Raw genomic sequence first — 25,137 nt, 5'->3', positions numbered from 1 at the left:
CTTCAGGGTGCTGCTTTGGAGAGATGCTGCTGGGTCAGAGCTCCAACCTCGGCAGAGGTGACAACCCCTGCCTGCCGCAAACCCCTTCCCTGTCATTGCTGTTCAGCCTCAGGAAGGCTCTCCAACACACGCTGTGTGTGAAATACACCAATTTTTGGTACCTGCCCTCCCTGCCAGCGATGGGCATCGGCTCAGCCCTGTGCAGGTCGGGCACCGCCGGGGGACACCCACAGCGCTGGAGCCTGGTACAAGAGCAGGTAAATGCAAAAATCTGCTTCCATGCAAGGTCCTTCTGGCTCTGGGGACGTTGCTGCCACCCCAGGGGTGTCCCCACTCCTCAGTGGCAGCTGGTGACATTTAACCCTCCGGGGGTGGTTGGAGCAGCCTCGGCCAGGTGGGTGCTGCGACAGCCGGCTCCGATCAGCTCCATCTAACCTCCCCCCGGGGTCTGCATGGAGGGGATAAATGGGGCGTTTATTCCCTGTGCCCAGTCCAGCCAGGCGCTGTAACCAGACCAGGAGCAGCCTTCCCAAGGGCATTAACAGGACGATAAATCTCCAGCCTCCAGCCACGGCTGGCAGCTGGCTCCAGCCTGCACGGCCCCTTGTCTGCTTGCACCCTGGAGGGAGGAGGAGGTTGCACCAGACACAAGTTTTATTTTATTTTATCTTTTTTTTTTTTTTTTTTTTTTTTTTTTTTTTTTTTTACAGCAATAGCAGCTGCTGACATAATCTTCCCCCATGAGCTGGGCTCATCGGGGCTCTGAGCAAACACGGCACCGGGGGGTGGTTGCATTTGCTGGCTGCCCTCTGCGAACAGCCGCTCCCGCTCCGTGCCGCGGCCCCCAGCACGCCCCATGGCCCCGGTGGCCTGTGGCCGGCCAGCGTGCGGCCACCTCCCTCCACCGCCCCGCTGCTCCCTGCCACGGGCAGCCCTGGGCACCAGCAGTCTGGGCTGGCTGGCTGGGACCCCAGAGCAAAGGATCCTAACAGCTCGGGGTGGGGGAAACTGAGGCAGGGGGTGGCGAGGTCGGAGCTCGGCAACGCTACGGACTGTGCGGGGTCGAGGGTGCTTTCTGCTCAGTGTCACGCAGTGGCAGTGCTCTCCTGACTCCAAACTCATACTGCAAGGCAGGGCAGTGTGAAGAGGGCTCTGTGCAGGCTCTGGTGTCGGTGATGGCAAGTGCTTGTGGCTTCGTGCGCGCTCTGAGCAGCCACAGCCTTCGCAGCACGCTTGGGCAGTCCCTATGTGCATCAGCCATAATTCTGTGACCTGGAAAGCTCCAGCTGGCGCGTGCAAACCGCTCTGCCCCTTTATTTCCTAATTAATCTAAGCATTCCAGGAAAAGGATTGGACGTTTTACATCCTCTCTATGCTATAATGACCACCAAAAACAATTCACCTCCCTCGGTCTGGCTCTGCAGCTCCATCAGGGCCCCGCTGCTCGGAGGCTCTGGAGTCAGGGCCGTGTTCTGCCCCATCCTGAGCAGGGCGAGCTTCTCAGTGCATGCTTCAGCTTGCTTTGTTCTGGGTCTTTTCTAACCCAAAGGCTGTGTTTGTAATTAGGACATGCTGCCAAGACAGCACTGTCCCATCAGACAGCAACACCCCACCACAGGCAGGAGTTTTGACTTGTTCGCATCTCTTTGGTTACTTTGCTGGGATGGTCTGGATGGTCTCGGGCTGTCTTTATACAAAAACTGGTTTTGTCTTTAAAATAAAAGGCGAGACTGTGTTGGGCTAATTCTGGATCAGCTACCCCCCCCCTTGGCTGCTGTTCAACCCTTTCATGAACTGGGACGATTTGGATGCAGCCCCCGTACGGCGTGCATTTGGCACACAGCTGGGGGTGGCTCCCGGGGTGGTGGCACCACTGAACACCATGAGCCCCCCAGACCACCACGAGCCCCCCAAACCTTAGCCCCTGGGCAGTGACCACGGGGCACACGATGCTGCTCAGCCCCAAACTCCACCAGCCCCTGACCCAGCCACGGCTCCACCCGCCCCCTGCTTCACCCAGATAACAGAATCCGGCCCTTCAGAGCCGCCTTTGGGGAGCCTGCACCGCCTGCACCTCCTGCCCAAACAGGCCCTAATTTTGGGGGTGAGTCCTGGGCAGGAGGCGCAATAAACCTTGGGGCTGTGAGAGCTGAATGAAACATTTTATTTTCCTCCCCCCTCTAGATGAAATTTTTCGGTGTTCCCACCTTCGCTTTGGGCTCTCGGGTCTGGCGTAAAGCGTTTTAATCCTGCTCTTTCAATGTGACTGCTGGGAACTCTGGCAGGAGGGTCAGATGTTCGCCGTGCTCGCTGTGTTTGCTTTCTGGCACCGAGCGAGCCCCGCAGGCTGCGAGCCCCTCCTGGCCCCAGCTGGGCTCTTTGCTCTCTGCCGAGCGCTGATCTGGGGAGAAAAGTGAGGATTTCCTTCCGTTTCAAATTTCTAGACTCCCCCTGACTTCTTCTTCTTCGGCGGCGAGTGGCGGAGGAACAACAGCGGGTAAGAGCTTGGCCGGGGCAGGGGAAGCGCTCAGCTGGCCCCGCTCGCCTCCAGCTCTGGTTAATGTTTTCACGGCAGCGGCGCGGAAGAGGAGGAGGAGGAGGAGGAGAGCATCGGAGGAAGGCAGGCGCCCCACGGCCATCGCGGCAGGGAACGCCACGCAGAGCAAGCGTCGCCGGTGAGTGGAGCTGGTGAGTGGTGGGAACCCGGTGTGGGTTTCCTCCCGGCAAGGAACTCCTGCGGGATATCCCGGGTGGGATTTCCCAGTTTTTTTAGGACTGAGGGGTGGCAGTGAGCGGGGTCCTGCAGGAACAAGCTCCACAACAGCCCCCAGCCACAGCTCGTGTAGGGAGAGCAGTGCCACCCCGTTACAGCCCGCTGTTTGTGGGGCCGCGGCTGCTCCAAAGCCACGCAGCCAGAGCAAACCCCGAGCCACGTCCCCGGATCCCAGGCACGGGGCTGGAGGACATTTATCTGTCCCCGTCCCCGCCAGCAGCCATTGCACTGCCCTCTTCTGATACAGAGCAACCACTGCTCCTTTCTCGTGCCTCCTGAATACACAAACAGACATTAAAAAGGGGGTGGTTTCTGTGGGCTGGGATCAGGCGCAGGAGCTGCCGTGACCTGTGCATTTCCAAGCTCCTTCTTTTTAAGCCAGGCCCCCCTGCAGGCTGTTCGGGAGCCCCACCATGGCTCCCGCAGGTAGGGGTCCAAGGAGCCTGGCTCAAAGCCGTGCCCCAGGTGCCACTCAACCCATTTCATGGCACCACGATGCCACCACGGGTGCCACCGCCGGTGACCATCTGGCGGGGGCTCCCCTGCCCACCCTGGCGAGGTGTTTGGGGGCTCCGCAGGTCGACATGTCCTACATCAGCTGCGCCTTGCGGGCGGCCGCCCCCCGCCGCCTGCCAGCCCCCTGGAGAAGCCCCCGGCCCTTCAGCAGCACCACGGGGCCCCCGGCGGAGAAGAACGTCCCCTACCAGAAGACGATGAGGGAGGAAGGCGCCAGGAGCACGGGGCCCAGCCGGCCCCCACCGCCCTCGGCAGAGGTGGTGGTGGTCGGGGGGGGGCAGCCTGGGCTGCCAGACCACCTACCACCTGGCCAAGCTGGGGGTCACCAGCGTGGTCCTGCTGGAGAGGGACCGCCTGACGTCGGGCACCACCTGGCACACGGCCGGTGAGCTATCGGGATTGGGGCCCTGGGGGGGGGGTAACACAGGACCCCACAGCTGGGGACAGGTGGATGGAGCCCACCCATGGCACGGGTGGGATCTGGGTGTGCCGGGGGGGGGGTTGGCTGGTGATGGGCTTTAATTGTGGAGAATTCAGGGTTCCACTTTTCCATTCAGGTTAACTTTCCATTAAGAAAACATACCCCTTTTTTTTTTCTCTCTTTATATATTTTTAATAGGATCAGAGAATAACTGAACAGTTTATTTCCAGTCTTTTTAAAATTATTATTTTTAAGCCAATTTTCTTTGGCAGGGAGAGGGGAACTAGGCGAGATTAATTCAACGCGAATTTGGGGGGTTTTGTGTCTTTTTGGGGTAGTCCCCACCAGAAACCCTGTTCTCCCATTCATTTTAAAATAAAAACATCAAGATCAATGATTTGTAGAGCTCCGAGCCAGCCACGAGATGGAGCAAGTGCCACAGCAGGGTGACACCCACCCAGTGGTGGGGGCTGGAGGCCCCCAGAGCTCCTGTCCCCAGGGCTTTGGGGTGATGGGGGGATTTGGGGTGGGGGGGCGGGCAGAGCCGCCTGCCCCACGGCCGGGCTGTCCCCCACCCAGGTTTGCTGTGGCAGCTTCGTCCCAGCGACGTGGAGGTGGAGCTGCTGGCGCACACGCGGGACGTGGTCAGCCGGGAGCTGCCGGCGGAGACGGGGCTGCACACGGGCTGGGTGCAGAACGGGGGGCTCTTCATCGCCTCCAACAAGCAGCGCCTCGACGAGTACAAGAGGCTCATGTCGGTAGGGAACAGCCCCCCCGGCATCACCCCCAGGACTTGGCGTTTGTGTCCTGGTGGCCTCCTGATTTCCATAAGGCTGTTGAAATCAGGCAAAACGCTGGCAAAGCAGGCAGAATGAAATCCAGCTGTCAATTTTTGCCCTTTCGGATAGCGGTAGCATTATTTTCGGGGTTGCACAGGCAGCTTGAATAGGAATATGGGATCATATGGCCCTAAAAAAAGCTCTGCAGACCTTCCCACTGCCCTGGGTGGAGGGCTTGCCTTGGGGCAGCGGTGCACTGGGGAGTTAACGTGTCCTGAGGGGGGATCCTCAACTCCCCCAGCAGCTCAGGATGAGCCAAAGCTGTTGTTCCCTGCTTAACCTCCCAATTTTCTTGTCTGGCCGGCAGCTGGGGAAGGTGTACGGCGTGGAGTCCTACGTCCTGTCCCCGGCGCAGACCAAGGAGCTGTACCCGCTGATGAACGTCACCGACCTGTACGGCACGCTCTACGTCCCCAAGGACGGCACCATGGATCCTGCCGGCACCTGCTCCACTCTTGCCAGAGCAGCAGCTGCCAGAGGTGCTACGGTAATTCCTAATTAGCAATTACTAATTAATGCCTGTTGATGCTGGGAGGAGTTTTCAGCCTCTGCCTTCCTTTCACATGGAGCAGAGCTGCTCCTGCAGGGTCAGGGCTTTGCCCTGCAAGGATGCTGCGCTCCTGGGCTTTGATGGCTTTCGGGGTCACAGTGACAAAGCTGGCAGGGGCCATAAGCCCATGGAAAATCCAGGATGAAGAGAAGACCTTTAGGAGCGAGACGAGGCAGAGCACAAGGCAGGTTCCTGGGTTTTAGGGTCAGGTAACACAATCAACTCATCGAGGTGAGGATTGCCAGCCCATCCTAGGCACGGGGCTTAGCTCATGGGCAAGGCACACCAATAACAAATGTCCCCTGCAGCTGTGGGTGTGCAGAGATGTGGTTTTGGGGTGGAATTGAGAGTAATGCTGTTTTCAGTGGTAACAGTAGTAACTGGAAAGGAAGACGGCCAGGGCCAGAACCCTGCTCAGCCTCACTTGTCCCACTTTTGGGGCTGTATGTCGGGTGAGTGGGGACATCCTGGCCGTGACTCTGCTTCTCCTCGCCCATCCCCAGATCATAGAGAACTGCCCTGTGACCGGCATCCAGGTCAGAGCTGACGATTTTGGGGTGAAGCGGGTGCACGCGGTGGAGACGGCCCACGGGACCATCCAGACCCCCTGCGTGGTCAACTGTGCTGGTACGGGGAGGCCGGCAGAGCCACTCTGCCTTGTGCTCCAGGGGCTTGGGTGCTGGGGGGCTGCTTCATCCCTTGTCCCCCTGCCACCTCCTTGGCTGCCACCCTCTGACGGGCTCTGTGTCCCTGCAGGGGTATGGGCACGTGCCCTGGGCCAGCTGGCGGGCGTCCACGTGCCGCTGGTGGCGATGCATCACGCCTACGTGGTGACCGAGCGCATCGAGGGCATTCAGGTGAGGTGGGACAGCCCCCCCGGGACCCGCAGGACCCCCCCTTCCCATCCCTCTGCACAAACCTGGGGCAGGCTCTGCAGGCACCCTGCAGCTCCTCCTGGTAGCTGACTGCCTGATCAGAGTCCTATTTAATAGTTAACAATGTTATGACCAGCAGATAATTTTTCTTCCTTTTTTTTTTTTTTTTTTTTTTTTTTTTTTTTTTTTTTTCTCAGTAGCATTATTGTAGGGTCTCTGGTGTGTTTGGTGTCTGAAAGCAGCGTTCGTAAAGATGCCAAACAGTCTCTGAACCAGCCCAGGTCCCCGCCAGGCAGAGCTGTAGCTCTCCAGGCATTCCCAAGCCAGCCGCAGAAATCTGTTCTCGCCTTCTGGCTGCAGAGAACCGCTCGGAGTCAAAGCAGCCTTCGTTCCCTCAGGTGCCAAGGCTCAGAGGGTAACACCCGCCTGAGTGTCCATCCCACTGACACGGGCTGTGGCTGAGCCGGCAGTCCCCGAGGCCCCATTTTAAGAAGGGACAATTACAGGGATTGGGTTTCAGTCCCAGTAACTCCTCTGGACCGTGCAAGCACAGTGAGAAAGAGGATTTCGGGAGGACCAGCTGCAGCTTGCAACCCCCCGGTGCCTCCTTTTCAATCCACCTAACTTCAATCCCCAGCTGGGCCGGGGACACGGAGGGTGATGAAGCCTGGATGCAGTCCAGGTGTCTGCTCACCCCGCTTGGCTTTCCCCATGGAAATGGGGCTACGTGAGGGGCCCGGGGGGTCCTCTCATCCCCTTCTGACCCCTCGCACCCCCTCTGACCCCCTCCCCGCTGCAGAACATGCCGAACGTGCGCGATCACGATGCCTCGGTGTACCTCCGTCTCCAAGGCGATGCCCTCTCCGTGGGCGGCTATGAGTCAAACCCCATCTTCTGGGAGGAGGTGAGAGCTGCCGGGGGGGGCAAAGAGGCTTTGCAAGGAACCCACGGCCTCAGGGTGGGTGCAGAAAGGAGCTCCCCGTGTCCCTGCTCATGTAAAGCCCATCCTGTGGGCACCGACCTGGCGGCTGGTGGGGACAGCAGGGCAGAGCATCCCCTGCGCCCACCCTGGTGGAGGCACGAGGAGCACAGGTAGTGAAGAGATGAGGAGGATGAGTAGGGCTGGGGGGACTTCGGAGGCCACCCCTGCCCTGCCGCAGGGTCCCTTTATCCAGGTGCCTTAATTCAGGCTCTGCCCCAGCCCTTTGGCTGTGTTTTTTTGGTTTTCTGGGGCAGCAAGGGTTTGTCTCTCTGTCCTGGGGAGGAGGGACACTGCCAGGGGATGCAGCAGGAGGTGAAGATACCCATCCATGCCATCCCCAAGAGGCCATGCTCCCGTGCCATCATCTGTTTCGTGTCCTGACTCCCGTTTCCCACCTTCAGGTATCCGAGAAATTTTCTTTTGGCCTCTTTGACCTGGACTGGGATGTTTTCACGCAGCACATCGAGGGTGCCATCAACAGAGTGCCAGTGCTGGAGAAAACGGGCATTAAATCCACCGTCTGTGGGCCAGGTAACGCGGCGGTGGCAGCGTTGTGGCAGCCGTGCACCTCACAGGAGGTCCATGGCTGCCTCACGGCTGGTTTGGGGCCGTACCCCCAGCACCCAGGGGCTTGGCAGGATCAGGGCCTGACCCAGGAGTGGACTTGGGTACAGCAGGCGTTGGTGCAGGCTGGAAATGAAGGAGCAGGGAAAGCTCCTGTGCTTGGGCTGCAATGGTGTCGCCTTCCTGGGGGTGGCATCCCAGGCTAGCCGCAGGAATAGGAGCGAGCTGCTGCCTGGCTGCACCCCGGGCCTCAAAGGTTCGCAGCCAAGTGGGGACCTTTTGGGGGCCTTTACAGCTGATACTGGGGCCACTGGCCTGGGGAGTTACGGAGAACATTTTCTCAAGCAGTGTCTGCTGCTCTTCTGGGATTTGTATTATTTTTTTGACCACGGGATTCCAGGTTTTTGGGCCGATGACGTTAGGTTTGCTCAGGTGTGCACCCAACGCGTGATGCGGAGTTAAGGGCAGCAGCACCGCTGTCCTGCAGCCCCGGCAGCTGGCGGTGATGCTGCCGTTGAACCCGTGCCCTGTGCGGTTGGTTTGGCCGTGAAATCCTCCACATACTGAAAAAAAATCTTCTCTTTTTGCTGAAGCACTTAGAGGGAAACCCTGGAGGCCCTTGGGGACGGAGCTGGGCTGTGCACAGAGGGAAAGTAGGGCACGTTGCAGGGCCCGCAGCGGGTAAAACATGGCTTGTAGAGGCAGGGGCCGTGATCCTGGGCACTGATGTTTGATTGAACTGTGGTGTAAGTGGAGCTGGTGGCCTCCAGCGGGGAGCTGACAGCTTATAGATATACGGCTGGTGTTCGTAATGCAGGGGGGTAACCTCCAAAGGGTCAGCGCTCCTCCTCTGCTGGATTCAGACGAGCTGCTGCTCTGCTTGCAACAGCTGAGTCAGGCTGGACTGAAGCAAATAGCAAATGCTTGTTCAGTCCTCTCTGCTGTAAATATTTCACCAACAAAACAACTCACCCCACTTGAAAACCCGTCCTTCGCAGGGGGAGCTGCCTGCTCCTGAGGCCAGGGGTCAGGGGGACCAAGCTGGGCACAGCTGCGGGTGCCAACCAGACCCAGCTCTGTCTTCCCTCACCTTTTGCTGAACAAATCACCTTGACACGGGGAGCACTGCAAGTCTCCATCAGGGTGTTTTCTGTGCTCCCTATTGTGGGATTTGCACCAGGCTGGGGCTGTACGGGGAGCGGGGCCTGCCCCCCTGAGCTGGTGTCAGCACAGGAGCCTTGGGCAGCATCGATGGCAGCCCCTTAGCTGAGCCAAGCAGCTTAAATTCACATTTTTTTTCCAGCAGAAATCAATGAAGGTGGAAAAAATCATAATAGCAATGAAGTACAGCCTGGCTGTTGGGGATGTGGTGAGTGGGGTGGTGCAGGGCACTCTGCGGAGTGCAAGGCTGTGAAGGAGCTGCCTCAGCCTCTGCTGCTGGCAGCGCTGTGTGCATGCATACATGTACATGTGTGCAAGCTTCTGGAGGAAATACACAGATGTACTCATGTATACGCTTTGGGAGCAGGAGCAGGATGAGGCCAGCACAGGATCCCTGCTCCTGAAGCAGGTGGTGTGTCCCAGATGCCTGCCCTTGCTGATGCTCCCCATCTCTGTCCCCCAGAGTCATTCACGGCCGACCACAAGCCGCTCATGGGGGAAGCTCCAGAAGTCCGCGGCTTCTTCCTTGGCTGTGGCTTCAACAGCGCTGGTAAGAGACAGCAAGAAATACCTCCTTGTGCATCCCAGCGTGGGGCACTTGGCCTTGTGGCCTCATGTGGGTCCTTGCTTCTCCCGCAGGGATGATGCTGGGAGGCGGCTGTGGGAAGGAGCTGGCTCACTGGATCGTCCACGGGCGGCCGGAGAAGGACATGTACGGCTACGACATCAGGCAAGGCTCCGGGCTGCGGGCTCCACTGGCACCCATCACCCATGGGAGGTCAAGGGGATGGGTTTTGAGCACCTCATGAGCGCCGGCAGCAAGACCAGGTGTCCGGCAGTGTCTGTGCTGCAGCCCCTGTTCCCCCCCCCCCCCCCAGAAGCCAGAATCAATTACGCCCCACGGCTTTAATGAATTTACACGTGGGGTTTATCTCATTTGCCTCATTCCGCTTCTACGCAAACAGCTTCCAGCAGACGCGAGGAGATTGCAGTGATGAGAAAGGACAGGGTAATTGCGTTTGGGTTGTGTTGTTGTTCAATTAGTGCTGTGCCTAATCCTCTAAGTTAATCATCAGGGGTAATGTTTTCAACTGGAGAAAGATTACCTTCCCTTCTCTGCAGCACGACATGGGCCACGAGGTTTTGGCTGTGCAGATGTTGGCTCTGTAATTGCTTTTGACTTGCTCGATTGTGTTTGATTGGGTTTGGGCTTTCTTATAGGGCTGCTAGTGACAGCAACAAGCTTGCTGGGGACAAGGCTGATAAAATCCCCTTGTGTTGATGGCAATGCTGGCAAACCACACATGGAATCAGCCTGGGGAGGAAGGCTGCAGCAAAGAGAGAAACCCACGGGTGGACAGGGACAGCTGTAGGGTCAAGAGTGTGGGCTGGGGCAAGGCTTTTAAACACCATCCATGCCACGCTGCCTCCAGCCATTGCGGATTTTGCTTTACATTGACATACCGGGTTGCAAAGCAGGCAGCAGCCCCGTGGGCCTCCTATCCCTGCCATGGGGATGAGGACGTGCAGCAGGAGATGCTCTGCCCGCTGCTGTCCCCTGGGGCATCACAGCCACACACAGCCCGGCTCCTTGGGGTTTTACCCTCTTGGTGTCTCACCTTTTCTGGAGTTGTCAAGCTGATGTCAGTCCTTTTTATTTTATTTTGGTGATGATTACTGAGCTCCTCTTTAAATAACTCCTTTTTCTGCGCATTTAAATATTTATCCTCTCAAAACGCTTGCTTGTAAATATTTCATCTGGCAGCTGCTGCTCCTCTCGCTGCTGTCAAAATGCAGCGTGTTGGTGACGGGGCCAGGGCTGGCACCTGGGGTGCCGGTGACACGCTGAGTGTCACCTGCCACATGTCCCCTGACACTTGCCAGGGCAAGCTGTCCCGACGGAGCTGACTTGTGGCTTGCCCATGGCTGCTTTTGGGGCACACCGCTTGCATTTTGGAGCTCCCAGGTCTTGGGTGAGGAATGACCTGAAAGTGCAACCCGTGAGCAGCGCCGGTCCCTGCTGCCCCTTCGTCCTAGGAAGCCCCAGCCTGGGTGAAAATCTGGGGAGCAGCCACCAGCACTGAGCTCAGCTGAGGGCTGGGAAAATCTCCTCTTGGGTGCCCTGAGAAGGCAAAGGTGGGAGAAGGGAGAGGGGCAGCAGAGTTTGCAGCGCTTGGCCCTGCTACCCCCCTGCTGCCCGCCTCTACTCCACACACACCGAGTGGGGAAGAAACCTGAAAATTAGATTTTAAAAGGCCCTGTAAATCACATTTTGTCTTGCCTTTTGCCTGCTGCCTGACTGCCTTTCTGCAGACAGAGGGGCTCTGGGCAATTTGGGCACTGTTCCCCTGCCAGAGCCAGGACAGGAGAGGTGGCACCGGCCGAGAGGTGATGGCCTGGGAGTTACAGGGCTCTGGTAACAGCCCCACAGCACATGCTGAATGGGCACATTCCTTCAAGGAGCTTTTCAGTTTGAAAAAGGAAAATATGTCAAACAAATTTAAAATGCTTTAGGTTTTATTTATATTTCAGTCTAGGGAGAATTGGATGAAAAATGTGAGGAATGTTCACGGCTTGCTCCCTTTCAGGGCTGCATTTAAAGCTGGGCTCTGCAAGAGACACTCTCTGAGGCTGGCCCAATGCTGAAACAGAGCAGAATTAACATATTTTTTTTTCTATTTTTTTTTATTTTTTTCCCCCAGCAGGACTGTATCCAGCTCTGGTAAATCCATCTGGACCAGGCCTGTGGGTTGCACTGAGTGGGCAGAGCCACAGGGACGAGCTAGAGCGGTTTGATGGGCAAAAGATGCGATTTTTGGTTTCTTTGCTCTTCTATCCATAAAAAGAGAGCAGGGATCCCAAATTTACACCGCAGCAGCTGCAGCCACCTCCTCCGACTGGGGAGGCCATGCCCAGGGGCGCACTGTGGGTCCTAACAAGCCAACATGCTTGTCCTGATGGCCACCCTCTCTTGCCCCTCAGGAGGTTTCACCAGTCCCTCACCGACAACAACCGCTGGATCCGGGAGCGGAGCCACGAATCCTATGCCAAGAACTACTCCGTTGTCTTCCCCCACGACGAGCCGCTGGCGGGGCGCAACATGAGGAAGGACCCCCTGCACGAGGTGAGGAGACCCCAGGGACCCTCAGGGCAGCCCCTGCTTCTGCCAAAAAATAAAATAAATAAATAGACGCATTGAAGCATTGGCAAGGCATGGCCTTACCCACATCGCTCTCCAAAACAGTGTGCTGCAGAGGTGCATTAAGAGCCTGGTGAAGGTCACAAAGCAAGGGACGAGTGGAGAGCAGGGCTCAGAGCCCCCCAAAACCACCCAGTGCTCCCAGGGTGGCCCCATCCTGCCAGGGAGCAGCCACCATTCCCGAGCCCCTTCCCCCTGAGAACGGATTCACATCACAGCATCCCTCTCCCGATGGCGAGCAGAGGCTTGAGCAGAACAACAGACATTCCTCCCCACCGGCCCCCGATGTTTGGTTGACAGCTCGGTTGTTTTCTGTCACCGAGGATGCAATTTATTTTTTAATAGCATGTCTAATAGGCGATGCCCATTTGACTGACAGCCTGGTATTTGTACATGCAGCTCCAGAACATGTGCTGTGTTTTATAAATAGACACTGAATCACTTCTGAAATGTTCAACAAAATCTATTCTTTTCCGAACGGAGGCACCAAACAAAAATATCTTAATGGATCCCTAATTAATTGCGTGCAGAGAGATTTTCCTGAGAGTACAGAGGAGGAACAAGAAGGTTGCCATATGAATCTTGGATGCTATTTGTATAATTACTCTTGAAAGCACTGGGGAGAATCGTGCTGTGTGGATTTAGCATCCCTCAGCCAGCGGTTTGTGTGCCGCCGTGCAGACAAGACATGGCTGGCCTGCCGGGCTCCTGGCTGTCAGATGCTCTTGAGACAAATACCCTTGTTGGGTGGGCACAAATACCAGCCAGTCTGTAGGCAGACGAGGGGTTCTGCTCTTTTAAAAGACAACCCAAGGAGCTGATTTTTGGCTGCTGGTGACCCTTCTTTCCGTTTGGCTGCCGATTGCCAAAGCCAAAGGGTTATGAGTTGGGTTTTGAGCATCCATTGGAGGTGGAAAGCCTCGGCACCGCTGGCTGAAACAGGAGGGCCTGGTGAAAAGGGCTGTTTTTAACCTTTTTCTTCCCGTTTCTCTTTGTCTCAAGTAGGAGCTGCTGCGGCAGGGCTGTGTTTTCCAGGAGAGGCACGGCTGGGAGCGGCCGGGCTGGTTCAGCCCCAAGGGAGCAGCTCCGGTAAGTGCGGTGCCCGACACATGCCGCCCTGAAAGTAGGTGTATTTCCCCCAAATGGGGAGCAGCCCTCAGCTTTGAGGGGCCTTTCCAGTGCCCTTGGTCCTCCTGCTTCCCCCCCAGGTCCTGGATTATGATTATTACGGTGCCTACAGCCAGGAGCGCCACAAGGACTATGCCTACAACCAGCTGCTGGCAGACGAGTACACCTTCGACTTCCCCCCCCATCATGACACCGTGAGTGCAGGGGGGTTTTTAGGGGTTGTTTCTGGACCTGGGGGTATTGGAGGCACCAGAGCCCCTGCAACACTGCAGCCCTGCAAAGAGCTGGTGAGGCTCAGAGGGGTGGAAACTATGAGCTTTGCCTAAAACTGGGCAAAATGTCCCCAAAGAAATGAAGCAAAATGCATGCCTCGTGCTTGGAAGCCTTGGTCCAGAGGCCCCGTGAATTTTGTTGCTGCTTTCCCAAAGGAAGGAGCTGAAACCAGCTCAGGGAAGCTCGGATCCATCTGCAGTGTTTGCCCCCAAAGCCAGATAAACAGCACGCGCTGCGGGGCGAGGGAGCCCGCTGGGAAATGGGGGAAGGAATTCCCAATTTGATTAAAATCTGACTTATTACTGATGGCTCTCACTGTGGTACTGACGTAACGGATGGGACTGGGCATATGGGGGAGCCTGCCAGACGTGCTACATCTAAGCCCTGACTTTTCAGGGCTGTTTTGAAGGCACCAGGCGCGTGTCCGGGTGCCGTGGCTCCTTACGTAAATGGCTTTCACACGTCTCTCCCTTTGCAGAGTGAGAGGAACGCGCCTCGACTCCAGCAGTGTGTTTGCTTTAATTTTAGATCAAGAACGAGTGCTTAACGTGCCGGAACGCCCTGGCTCTCTTCGACATGTCTTATTTCGGGAAGTTCTACCTGGTTGGCCCCGAAGCAACAAAAGCGGCCAACTGGCTGTTCACCGCCGACGTGAGCAAAGCGCCAGGTAAAGGCTCGGCCTCCACCCGTGGGTCGCCAGGCCTCCCCTGCTGCCTCCGCTGGGAAATGCTACCTTGAACCAAAACACGCAGCGGGGACCCAAAGTGGCTTTAATTTTAAATGCTGCTTTAGCAGAGGACGTGGGAGTGGTGTGGGAGCGAGCGCTCTGCCCGTCCTCGCCGCAGGCCGGATCCTGCTCCTATTTGTGCTGTGGGAAGTGTGCTCTGAGCCAAGAGCTGATACAAGCCTAAGGGGAAAAAAAAAAAGCATTTCTTTCCTGTCTCTGGTGCTGAGCACACAGTGTAGGGCACAGCACACTAAGGCACTGGCAGTTTATTTACGAATTAGGACAAATTTTTGCGCTCCCCCTGCTTGCCCCGTGTCGGGGCGGGCTGGTGGGCAGCGGAGCCGTCTCCCCTCCCGCAGGCTCCACCGTGTACACCTGCATGCTGAACAAGCGCGGCGGCGTGGAGAGCGACCTGACCGTCAGCAGGATCAGCCCTGGGGAGCCGGGATCCCCCCTGGCCCCCGCCTTCCAAGGTAAAACCCCCTGGTGCTGGGGGCGGGTGTGCTTTTGCAGCTGATGCAGGGCTGAGGGATGTTGGGGCTGCTCTCCCGCTGCTGCCCCAGGAGAGGTCAGCCTCCAGCCCCTTTTGCCGGGGGGCAGTAACACAGCAGCAATGCAGAACTGGGGGAGGCCCTGCTTTCATACGAGGGTCACGGGGCTTCATCAAGCCCCCAGAATAAGCTAAAGTGCAGTTAAATAGCTGAGCATCAGGGGAAAGAGCACCACAGATGTTAGGGTTGGTGCCTCCAACCCTCATCGTGCCCATAAACCAGGCACGTGGCAGCAGCCCTCTGGGATGCGCTCGGCTCCCAGCATCGGGGGGACAGGGGGCCACGGTGGCAGGTTCAGTTCAGGGTCTACCAGCAGCTCCTCCATCCTCACCAGGCTCAGGACCACGCGTGGCCGCAGGCACCGGGGTGATTGCATTTACCTAATGGCACCACCTGGCTTTTCCACCTCCAACCCTGGCAGCCTGTAACCCAATTATCCCCTTTGTGCCGGGGGCCTGCGCCGCTCCTCGGTCTTATTGGGTTTCTCCAGCCTGGGCTGGCTGCTCTGACCTCTCCCAAAGCCCTTATCAGCTGCCGTAAAGAGGAATTGAAAGGAAGCAGAGCAGCCAGCCCGAGGGGCAGAAATGACATTAGGGAGCAGCAGGGGAGGAGGGCGCCGAGCTGGGCTCCGGCAGCACTGCCAGCACCATGCCAGGTGCTGCTGCAGCGGGTGCCCGGTGCCATCGCACCCTCATCCCGGTGGGGACGGTGCCGGTGAGCCCTTCCCACCCCGCAGCCCATCCCGCATCCCTCCCATCCAGGGCAACCCCGGGTGATGGGAAGCGGATGGTGGAGCTGCCGGGTGTGATGGGTGCCGGAGGAGTTTAATAGAAGCGAGTCTATTTTTCCAATTACAGTAGGTGGCCGCACTTATTAGCGTTATGACAGATTATCAGAGAGCAATTTCGTCGTGGCGGGGAAGGAAGAGGGGAGATCGATCATGCGATAATCAGCTCCCAAACTGCATCCCTGGGAAGCTGTTGCCCAGGATTAGCAGAGAAATGAAATTCCTCCTCACACACACACGCCTCCCTGCTTATCCACCCTAAACCTGAGCCCCAGTGGGGTTGCAGTGGTGGGGGTTTGATTTCCCATCCCAGCAGCCCCATTCCCTCTGCATGGGCTCACCCCCAGCTCCGATGTTCGGTTCTCTTCTCCCTCCACACTTCGATGTTAATTCTATATTGAACAAAATATATCAGGAGATTTTGCTGTTGGTCTCAAGGGACTGAGAGTTTTCTCCTTCCATGATGCTCACTGCCAGGCATCTCCAGGGCTTGGACAACTGGGAGTTTCCTGCAGAGAGCAGGATTGGTGCAGGTGCTGTGTCCAAGCCACATGGTGCTGGGAGAGCTCGTGCAAGGGAAGGCGGGCACGGTGCTTTGTGAGGCTGCTGCAGCCCGTGGCAGGCAGGAGCCCCTGCACAGCGCTACCTTTGGCATTATCTTGTGGAGCTCCACGCATAACAGCGGAGCAGCGACTGGGCAGCTCCCAGAGCTGTTTTGCATGGCCCCACATCCCAGTTTACTCTTTCTTCTTTAAGGCTTTAAAGGTCATTCGGTTTTCCTTTTGCTGGCTGAGCCCCACAAGCCAAATCAGCACGAAGGTCCCCTTGCCCCTGCATCATTTAACCTCCCTGTTCTTTGAGGTTCCCCCAGGCTGTGCAAGCTGGAGACACCCCCAGTTTCAGCTCAGCATCCAGAGACAAAAATCAGCCCTGAGCTCAGCTGAGCATCACCCCATCCCAATGCCACAGAGCCTAAAATGATGCTGAGGGGTTGGGATTTCTTCCAGGGGACGGCTACTACCTGGCCATCGGTGGGGCGGTGGCGCAGCACAACTGGTCGCACATCACGGCGGTGCTGCAGGACATGAAGCTCCAGTGCCAGCTCATCGACTGCTCGGAGGAGCTGGGCATGATGAGCCTGCAGGGCCCGCTCAGGTGAGGCGGGGGAGCACCGTGACCCCCCAGCTGGCACCCTGACACCCAGCCCCACGTCCCCTGGTCCTCACCCCGCTCCCTCAATGGGATTTCCCACGTTAGCTCCCGTTTGGAGGGAGAGGGGCTGCAAGCTGGGATGGGAGAGCACGTTTGGGTGATGGCCATCAGCAGCAGGTTAGTGAGCTGCCTCCTTTCACCACGGCCCCTTTGCTGTTTCCCCACAGCCGTACCGTCCTCCAAGAAGTGCTCGACACCGACCTCAGCAACGAGGCCTTCCCCTTCTCCACCCACAAACTCGTGAGGGCCGCAGGATGCACGGTAGGATGTGGCTGGCACGTGAGCTCCCGTGGCTTGTCAAGGCTGGGAGTTTGCAATGGGCTGCTGGGGACTTTTTTTTTTTTTTCCTGCTTGGTTGATTAGTTTTTTGTTGGAAAAGAGCAAAAAGGACAATGGGAGTAAGGTGTTTTCCTCCCCATTTACCTGCTCTCCCAGCTGGGGGTGCCTGGGTGCTCTCTGGGCACGGCCACTGGTTTGCAGCAGTGGTGGAGGAACAAGAGAAACCCCCCTCAGATTAGGGGGAGCACTGGCGATAGATTTATCTGACACTCCAGATCTCTTCCTTTTCCTCCTACACCCCCCCCCCCCCCCCCATAAAAAAATAATAGTAAAAAGATGGGGGGGAGCAATTTAATGTGAGATGTGTCACGGCTCCCTGCAAGGGCTCAGAGCCTGACGTCTCGCTGCATTTGATCACAGGCACAGCCTGACAACCTTAAGCTTTCCGTTCCAGCGCAGATCATCCTGCATTTGCCGAGACTTCGGGGCTCACGTCAGCGGTTATGCAAGCGCAGAGATGGCCAGAACCTGGGGCTGAGCCCCACGGGGCCAGCACCAGGGGACGGGAAGCGCCTTGGGGTGCCGGTGGCAGCCAGCCCCGCTGCGTGCCCCGGGGGAGCTGTGTTGCAGAGGATTTTCTGAATTCAAAAGGCCTATCGTTGCTGCCTGGCACACGGGAAGCCAGTATATGTTCAGATGTTGGTTTTGCCCAAGACGGTGAGAGAAACAGGATGTCGTTTTTGTGTTCATCTGCTTGATGACCTACGCAGTCAATACAAGCTAAGCCCGTGTGAGTAGAAATCTTGGTTAAGAATGCCCTCTGAGGTTTAGAAACTGATTATATAAAGTAGCAGGATGATACCAGTTCTCCAAATAGCCAGAATTGGCTTTACAGTGAGCGTAGCATTAAAAAAAAAACAACCTTCATTGTGCTTCTCGACAGCGTTGTAGGGAATAACGCAATTTTTGAACTCACTGAAGTTCTTTCCAAATCTGGGGACTCAAGAAAATAACAGCAGGGCACCTGATATAACATCAGAAAGGAAGTGAGAAAATTGTCTGGATGTGTTCTTAGCCTTAATTAATTAAAGGCAAAATTAACTGCCCCCTGCCCAGGCTGGTAGCCCCGAGCATCCTCCTGGAGGTGCGGCGCTGAGAGCAGGGAGTGGGAGGCAGGCCTGGGATGTCGGTGAAATTGGGTTAAACCGCACGCGGACACTTTTCATTCGGAATTAAAGTGGCTTTAATTCGATTGCAGCTGGCTGCTGAAGGGATTGCTGCTAAATCAAATTAAGGCTGCTTGAACTGTGAGGGAGAGCCTAGCCGGGGCTTAGGGCACTTTAACTAAGGCACAGGTTTTGCTGAACTCGGATGAATCCTCTAAAATGTCACCACACAGGGGCCAAAACCCGCTGTGTATCCAGCATACAGGAGGGGACAGTGGCGTGGGGGACACGAAGGCCAGGCCTTGCTGCAGGCTGTCCCACTTGCCATACGTCACTGTCACCGCCGAGGAGCTGCAATCCTCCCCGCGTCCTCCCTGTCACGTCTGTGGCAAGCCGATAACATCTTGTAATAATCTACTTAGCCCTCTGAAAGGTGTATGAATGTTCCTGTCTGCAGGAGTGTGATCGGTTTATTTGCATTTCGCTTCAAGTTTGCAAGAAAAATAATCCAGTCCTGCGAGGTAGAAACGGCTGGTAGAAATCTTAGGGCTTCTTTTGAGTGTAAATGCCCTGATTTTATGGAGAAGAAAAAAAAAAAAAAAAAAAAAAGGAAAGAAAGGATAGAAAAGAAAAAGCTTTCGTGCCCTCCCAGGCAGAGCCAGCACCTGAACTGCAGGCATCTGAGCAGAGACAGAAAGGAGAGGCACATGAATTTTCAGGCAGTTTATTGTGAAATTGGTAATATTATTCTGGCACAGAATTAAAGGAGAAAACAGACTGTTTTCTATTCTTTGCAGGGCTGCGAAGTGTAGGATTTTTGTTGTAGTTGGTTTTTAAAGTTCTGCGGGGGAAAAAAAGGTGAGCTCTTCTCACACAGCTGTACTGAAGTGCTCGGTAGCGCTGATGTCGGAGCAGTCACCCCGTAAGCCTGAGGGCAACCCAGGTCGGCACGCAGAGGATTCAGCTGCTGTATGTGGGTGTTCCCGTAGCTGTAAGGTCGCCGTGCATCGTTCGGGGGGGGCACCTTTGGGCCCTCGAAGTCACCACGAGCAGGGACAGGAGGAGGGAGGCACCTGGGGGCCGGGAGCTGAAGCCCACCCCAACGTTATCGCCTTCCAGCGAGGTTAAACCGAACCCGGCATCTTTAAAAAGCGATCGCTGAGGTTTTTGTGCATTAACTCAGGAGTTGAGCAAAATCAGCTGGAGTGAAAGGAGAATTCCCGCGGAGCTAATGACTCTGGAAATTACCGATTGGTTTGCGAATTTATATATAGCGTCTCTCATTGTATTTAACAGCAGCGAAAGGACCCCGGTTGAATTTCCCTGCTGGATTGCGGGGTAAAGCTCAGGTTTTCATTTTCTAGAATACTTAAACGCTTTTGAATTGCTGCTCAAAGGCTCGGAAATTGATGCTATTTCATAGCTCCGTTTGAAACCTACCAGGAACGCCTGCTCCCAGGAGACGTTGGCGGAGACCCGCAGGAGAAGCAGAGCCCAGCCCTTACTTTCCCACCCGGGGCTGTGCCAACCAAACGGCTGGCACCCAGATTTCCCCGAAGGGCCGGAGAGTTCTCTGCTTCCACCCCCCCCCAAAAAAAAGCCATGAAGCCAAAGGGATGAACCAGAGGGAAATAGAGCTGAGCCTCCAGGGGTATCTCCAGGGAATGTCCCCAAGCTGGGGTGGCCCCAAGCAGCCTGGGGAGCTTTGGGAGCGCAGAGGAGCTCGATGGGGCTATGGGATGGGGTGATGCAGGGCGCATCTCTGCCTGCCTGGGAGAGAAGGGGGGATATCAGCAGGGCCAGGACATCATGGTGCTGCCCCAGGCTCCTCTGTGGGTCCTGTCCCTGGGGAGCGCAGGCAGGCAGGGATGGAAGGAACACTGAGGAGCACCAAGCTGTGCTCATCTTCTCATCCCTCTTTGGGGTTTGGTGCATTCAGTCCCTGGCTAATTGGGCTGCCAAGAGTATCGCTATGGGGCACGGTGTCTGCAGGGGGAACCTGAGCATCCCTGTGGGGTGAGCAGGGTGCAGATGGGGACCCTGGGCTCGGCCCCTGGGTGACAGCATGCAGCTGCTGGGCGCCTGGAGCGGGACACATCCCTGGGGGACAAACAGCCCCGAAGTCCCGCTGGGGACATGTCTCCCCATCTGACAGGCAATGCAGCAGATTTGGGGAGATGCAGCATAAGCAGTGCCCACAGGCTTTCCTCCAGTGTAGCTGGATCAGCAGAGGGAGACAAAGGCCCAGTTGGTGCAGGGAGCATCACTGCTGACCGCAGCCTGACTGGCTGCCACCGCGGGGACCTTGTCCTCTGTGTCCCTCTGCGACCCCAGCGACAGCAGCGAGCAGTGGGGCACCGAGGGAGACTCGGGCTCTGGGCTCACTTGCCTCTTAGTTGTGGTTCTGAGCTGCGAAGCTTTGCTTGTCCAGAGCTGAGAAATTCACTCTGAACATGGCACAAGAGAGAGCAAAGAAAAGCCTTGCACGAAATCAGGATGAGTGCAACGCTGCCGGCCAAGCCGGCTTTCACCCTGGTTGGTCGGTGAGGCCGTGAGGGCTCAAGCAGCCCCTGCCAGGCTGCGCAGCCCCGCTCCATCCCCAGGGATTTGGGGGTTTTGTGCTTTTCAGGTCCGTGCCATGAGGCTGTCGTTCGTCGGCGAGATGGGCTGGGAGCTGCACGTGCCCCGGGCGGACTGCGTCAAGGTGTACCGGGCGGTGATGCAGGCGGGCGCCCGGCACGGCATCGCCAACGCCGGCTACAGAGCCATCGACAGCCTCAGCATCGAGAAAGGTTTGGGGCTTTCCTGGCAGCTTGCCTTTCCTGGTGCTCTGCCTCTGGCTCAGGGACCCAGGCAAATGGTGTTTGCCCAGATCTGGGGTGCAGCTGGCCCCGTGCTGCCCGCTGAGACATCCCCACCTGCGGGTCCTCTTGAGGGTGCTTTACCCAAGGCCAAGTGACCCAAGGGGTGGCCAACAGGCAGGGCTGGTGTCTTGGTCTCCCGAATTGCTCACCCCGGGCTTGCTGACAAGGCAGGGAGGCCCACGCTTGTTTTTGGCAGGGTACAGACACTGGCACGCAGACCTGCGCCCCGACGACACCCCGCTAGAAGCAGGCCTGGCCTTCACCTGCAAGCTCAAGTCCGGCATCCCCTTCCTGGGCCGGGAGGCTGTGGAAGCCCAAAAATCCTCGGGCATCTTCCGCCGCCTTGTCTGCTTCACCACCGACGAGTGAGTACAGACAGGCGGGGCAGCTCCGCGCCGCTCAGCACCACACGTGGCAGGATGAGCACCCGCAGCGCTCCCCATCCAGCCCCCGCACCCTGTGAGCGCGCACGGAGCTCTGCTGTCAGCCCGCTCGGCTGTTTTCCGTGCTCTAATTACGTCTCTAATTTAAATCCCACCACGTATTCTCCGCTAGATAGTTAATGGAAGCTGGAAGCGGTGCGACAGGGAGGGGGTTTATCTTGTTTCACCCAGAGCAGTGGGAGGCTTTGCAATTTGGGCTGGAGGGGCCTTGGTGAAGGAATGGGGGGGGCTTTGGGGCAGCAGTCCCTGCGCCAGGAGGGAGCCCCAGCTCTTGGGCTTCTCCTCCAGCCCCTTCCCCTTGGCCTGTGGGCTCCCAGCTCAGCATTTACCAACGTTTGCTCTGCTCTGGCCCCGCAGGAAGGTGCCGATGTTCGGCCTGGAGGCCATCTGGAGGGACGGCCAGGTGGTCGGCCACGTCCGCCGGGCAGACTTCGGGTTCGCCATCGACAAAACCATCGCCTACGGCTACATCCGAGACCCCGCGGGGGGACCCGTGAGTACGGGCGGCGCCGCCTGCCCCAGGCTTGGCGGGGGAAGCGCAGAGCTTCTGCTCGAAGCCATATGCACGAGCACATTGCCATCAGATGGGGTGTGAGACGGGGCACCCCCCGTGCCCCCCCCCATCGTGGCAGCGATGTGAGACGCGGGGGCGAGCGATGCCACGGCTCGGTGCGGCGATGTCCTCGCCGGTGACATCCCGGCTGCCACCCTGCCTGGCCCCCACGCGCTCTCAGATGTTAATTGCAAGCAAGTATTTAATTGCAGTGGTGAATTAACTTATTTTACAGCCCAGTAAGAGCACGGTAGGCTCTTAATTAACCCCGCGAGACTCCCGGGGTGTAAATAAGGTGCCCTCATTAAGCGGCGTGCTGTGGACAGAGGTCGGGGAGCCTGCGTGGGGACAGAGGGCTTGGGGTGACGTGCCCGGGGGCTGTCCCCATTACAGCACATATGTTTGTGCTTTAATCCTCAGGCATGCTTTGATTTTTAATCCTGTGTCAGCGCAAGGCTCCCGAATCAAGCAGCGTGGGGTTGGAGGGGTATCTGCAGCCCCCCAGGGGGACCTTCCTCGTCTCCCTGCTTCAGCACACGTCAGGGACAGGGATGGGGACACGCACCGTGGGGGGAACGCAGGACTCGGGGCTGCTCAGTTCCTTGTGGGGAGCTGTGCAGGAGTGTTTCAGGGAGCATTTAGGGGGGTCAGGCTGTCCCTGTGGGGAAGGCAGGTGCCCTGTAAGGCTGGGAAGTGGCAGCAGGTGCCTGCAGAGCAGGACGGCCACCGCAGCATGGGGGCCCCGGCTGGGTGCTGCAGTGAGGTCTGCAGCCAGTTCCCCTCTCCTGCCACGGTGAATGCTTTCCCCTACATCAGGCTTTCTCCTTTCTTTTCTTTTCCCATCCTTTCCCTGTCACATCTCGCTCTCCCGGCCGCCCCCGCCTGCCCCAGGCAGCGTGACGGAGGCGGCAGGATGGAGGTGGCACGGGGACGGTCCCCTCCTGCCTGCAGCGAGGCAGCAGAGCGGTGCTGAGAGCATCCTGCTGGGCACATCGAGTGCTTCTCCCTGCTCAGGCACTTGCCATGGGGAAATCTCTGCCGGCGGTGGGGCCAGCAGTGGGGCCAGCAGCTCTCGGTGTCACGGGGAGCAGTTCTGCACACAGGGGGCTGCGCTGCGGGGCCCCAGCCCTGGCAGCTCCTTTGTGCCCGCGGGAAGCAGCGCTCATTAAGCAGATGTTAATGTGCAGCCTTAATCTCTCCGCTCCCTGCGATAACTCCCGCTTGATTTACACCGTGACGGCAGGCGTCGGCTGTGCGGGAGGGGAGCGGGAGCTGCTCCAGGACCCTGCCCTCAGTTGGGGTGTCTCAGACGTCGGCACTGCCTGGTGCTGCAGGAGGGACGCCTTGGGCTTGTCACGGCAGCAGGGACATCCCCAGGAAAAAGGGGGAAAAAAAAGAAAAAAAAAAACTGAATTCTTTTTTTTTTTCTTTTTTTTTTTTTTTTTGGTGCTTTTAAAACCTATTTTCCTCCTCTCCGTGCATCCTCCTGGGATGGCAGAGCTGGGTTTTCAGCAGAAAGCACATCTGCAGGGTTGGGGGGGGGGAGCATCCCCGAGCACAGGGAGGCCCCAGCAATGGGGTCAGGGGGTGGCAGGGGGCTGCTGGCCCCCAGCACCTCGCAGTGCATAACGGGGGGGTTTGGTGTGGCTCTGCCCTGCAGGTCTCGCTGGATTTCGTGAAGAGTGGCAGCTACCAGCTGGAGAGGATGGGGGTGAGCTACCCTGCCCGAGCACACACCAAGTCCCCGTTTGACCCGGAGAACAAGCGAGTGAAGGGCATTTACTGAAGGACACCGGGATGGGGATGGGGAAGGGGGGAGCCCTTTGGAGCTACCGACCAAATCCCCAGACCCTGCTGCCCCAGCAGGGAGGGCTGGGCAAACCCCTGCAGTGAACTCATCGAGCAAATTTGGTCCAGATTAAAGGGGAAGAAATGGAAGAGATCCCAAAGAGCCCAACAATTTTGTTCCCAGGTTCCCTAAATGAAGCAATACCACTAGAGCAATAGTTCTTTCCTGTGGGTTAATTGACCTGAAAACAGTGTTTTGCTTGACTGCAAGTGAAATGGTTTCAATTTTTGACTTTGCTGGAAACCCTTTCCCCCAAAATGTAGTTCCATGCTGCACGGAAATGAATTTTCTAAACCATCTCTCTGTCATTAATACGACTGTTGCCTCCAAATCTGACGTCCCTTTGTGTTCTTGCTGCTCCTGACCCTGCTCTGGCAAGTGTCACCGTGTTGTCACCCACTGCTGGGGGTGCAGGGGGGCACAGGGCTGGTTCTGCCCTTTGGGCTCTCACGTGGGTTTTTTGGGGCATTTCCCAGCAAGTCACGGCTGTGCTGGTGGAAATTGGCTGTGGGGTGAACTGAGGGGTCAGGGTCAGCAGTCCAGGACAGGCGGGTGTCCCTCAGCATCCCCCGGGGGATGGGGCAGGGGGCACAGGGCCATTGCCAGGCTCACACAGGGGATGCTTTGCCCACTGCAGGATTGCTCTGCACCATGAAATCATGAAATCCAAAGGGATTTTAAGCACCAACATCCATTGGCTTGATTGGGAAGTGCCACCTAAGTGCCTTTAAAAGCTAAGCCTGGGCTGCTGAACCTTTTGGCTCTTGTTCGCGTGTTGTTTGTGGTGCTGAAGGCGCTGTTTTGGGGTGTGCGGCAGGGAGCTGGGAGGGCTGACGTTCCCCAGACCCATGCAAGGGACCTTTTCCTTTTGCTGCAATGCAAGAGCAAGTTTCACTTTTTTTTTTTCTGTGGATCCTGGGAATGGGAGAGCACTTGGTGCCCGGGGGAGTGCTGCTGGCCTGTGCCAGCGTTCTGCTTCTGAAATGAGGAAAACACAGCGGGGCCGTGCAGCCCCTTAATGCTGAGCTGCAGGGAGATTCTCATCTACCCCCAGGGAATAAAAGAAAACCCCAAAGGCGATTGCTGTTTGGATCTGGGTGCCCTGCTCTGTGTGTGTATGTGTGCATCCTCTGAGCTTGGAGAGAGAGTCTGACACGTTTTGGCCCGTGTCTGCTTTCCCTGGGAAGTTTTTACCCGTGTCCCCTCTGGGCTGTTCCCCTGTGCCATGCAGGCAGGCAGCCTCTGGAACCCCCCCCCAGCTGCCCTCATGGGGAGCAGGAGGGGACAGGTCCGGGGTCCCTTTGGTGGCTCCGTGGTCCCTTTGGTGGCCCTGTGGCTGAGCCCTGCACACAGAGCCCCCACGGCTGCGGTGCTCCATCTCTCCCCAGCTTCTTTTAATCACAAACGATGGCAGGCAGCGAGGGA

The 25,137-nt window shown here is 57.4% G+C and overlaps 1 protein-coding gene across 1 annotated transcript; it reads left to right on the top strand.

Moving 5' to 3' along the window:
• Positions 1–2,357: 2,357 nt before the first annotated feature.
• On the top strand, positions 2,358–24,043 carry SARDH (sarcosine dehydrogenase). The gene is given in 23 exon segments (XM_035341869.1): positions 2,358–2,497; positions 2,576–2,675; positions 3,352–3,558; positions 3,560–3,674; positions 4,290–4,468; positions 4,857–5,036; positions 5,603–5,726; positions 5,856–5,956; positions 6,774–6,878; positions 7,358–7,487; positions 9,145–9,231; positions 9,321–9,411; positions 11,664–11,805; positions 12,886–12,969; positions 13,089–13,202; positions 13,810–13,948; positions 14,368–14,481; positions 16,354–16,501; positions 16,726–16,819; positions 20,633–20,795; positions 21,064–21,232; positions 21,668–21,803; positions 23,524–24,043. Coding segments are annotated over 21 exon segments (2,742 nt in total). The 5' UTR covers positions 2,358–2,497; positions 2,576–2,675; positions 3,352–3,357; the 3' UTR covers positions 23,650–24,043.
• The last annotated feature ends 1,094 nt before the right edge of the window (positions 24,044–25,137 follow it).

The sequence above is a fragment of the Oxyura jamaicensis genome, chromosome 17, assembly GCF_011077185.1.
Source record: "Oxyura jamaicensis isolate SHBP4307 breed ruddy duck chromosome 17, BPBGC_Ojam_1.0, whole genome shotgun sequence".
Taxonomy (NCBI): domain Eukaryota; kingdom Metazoa; phylum Chordata; class Aves; order Anseriformes; family Anatidae; genus Oxyura; species Oxyura jamaicensis.
The sequence above is the reverse complement of the archived record's forward strand: the minus strand, read 5'-3'. Positions and strand labels throughout refer to the sequence as shown.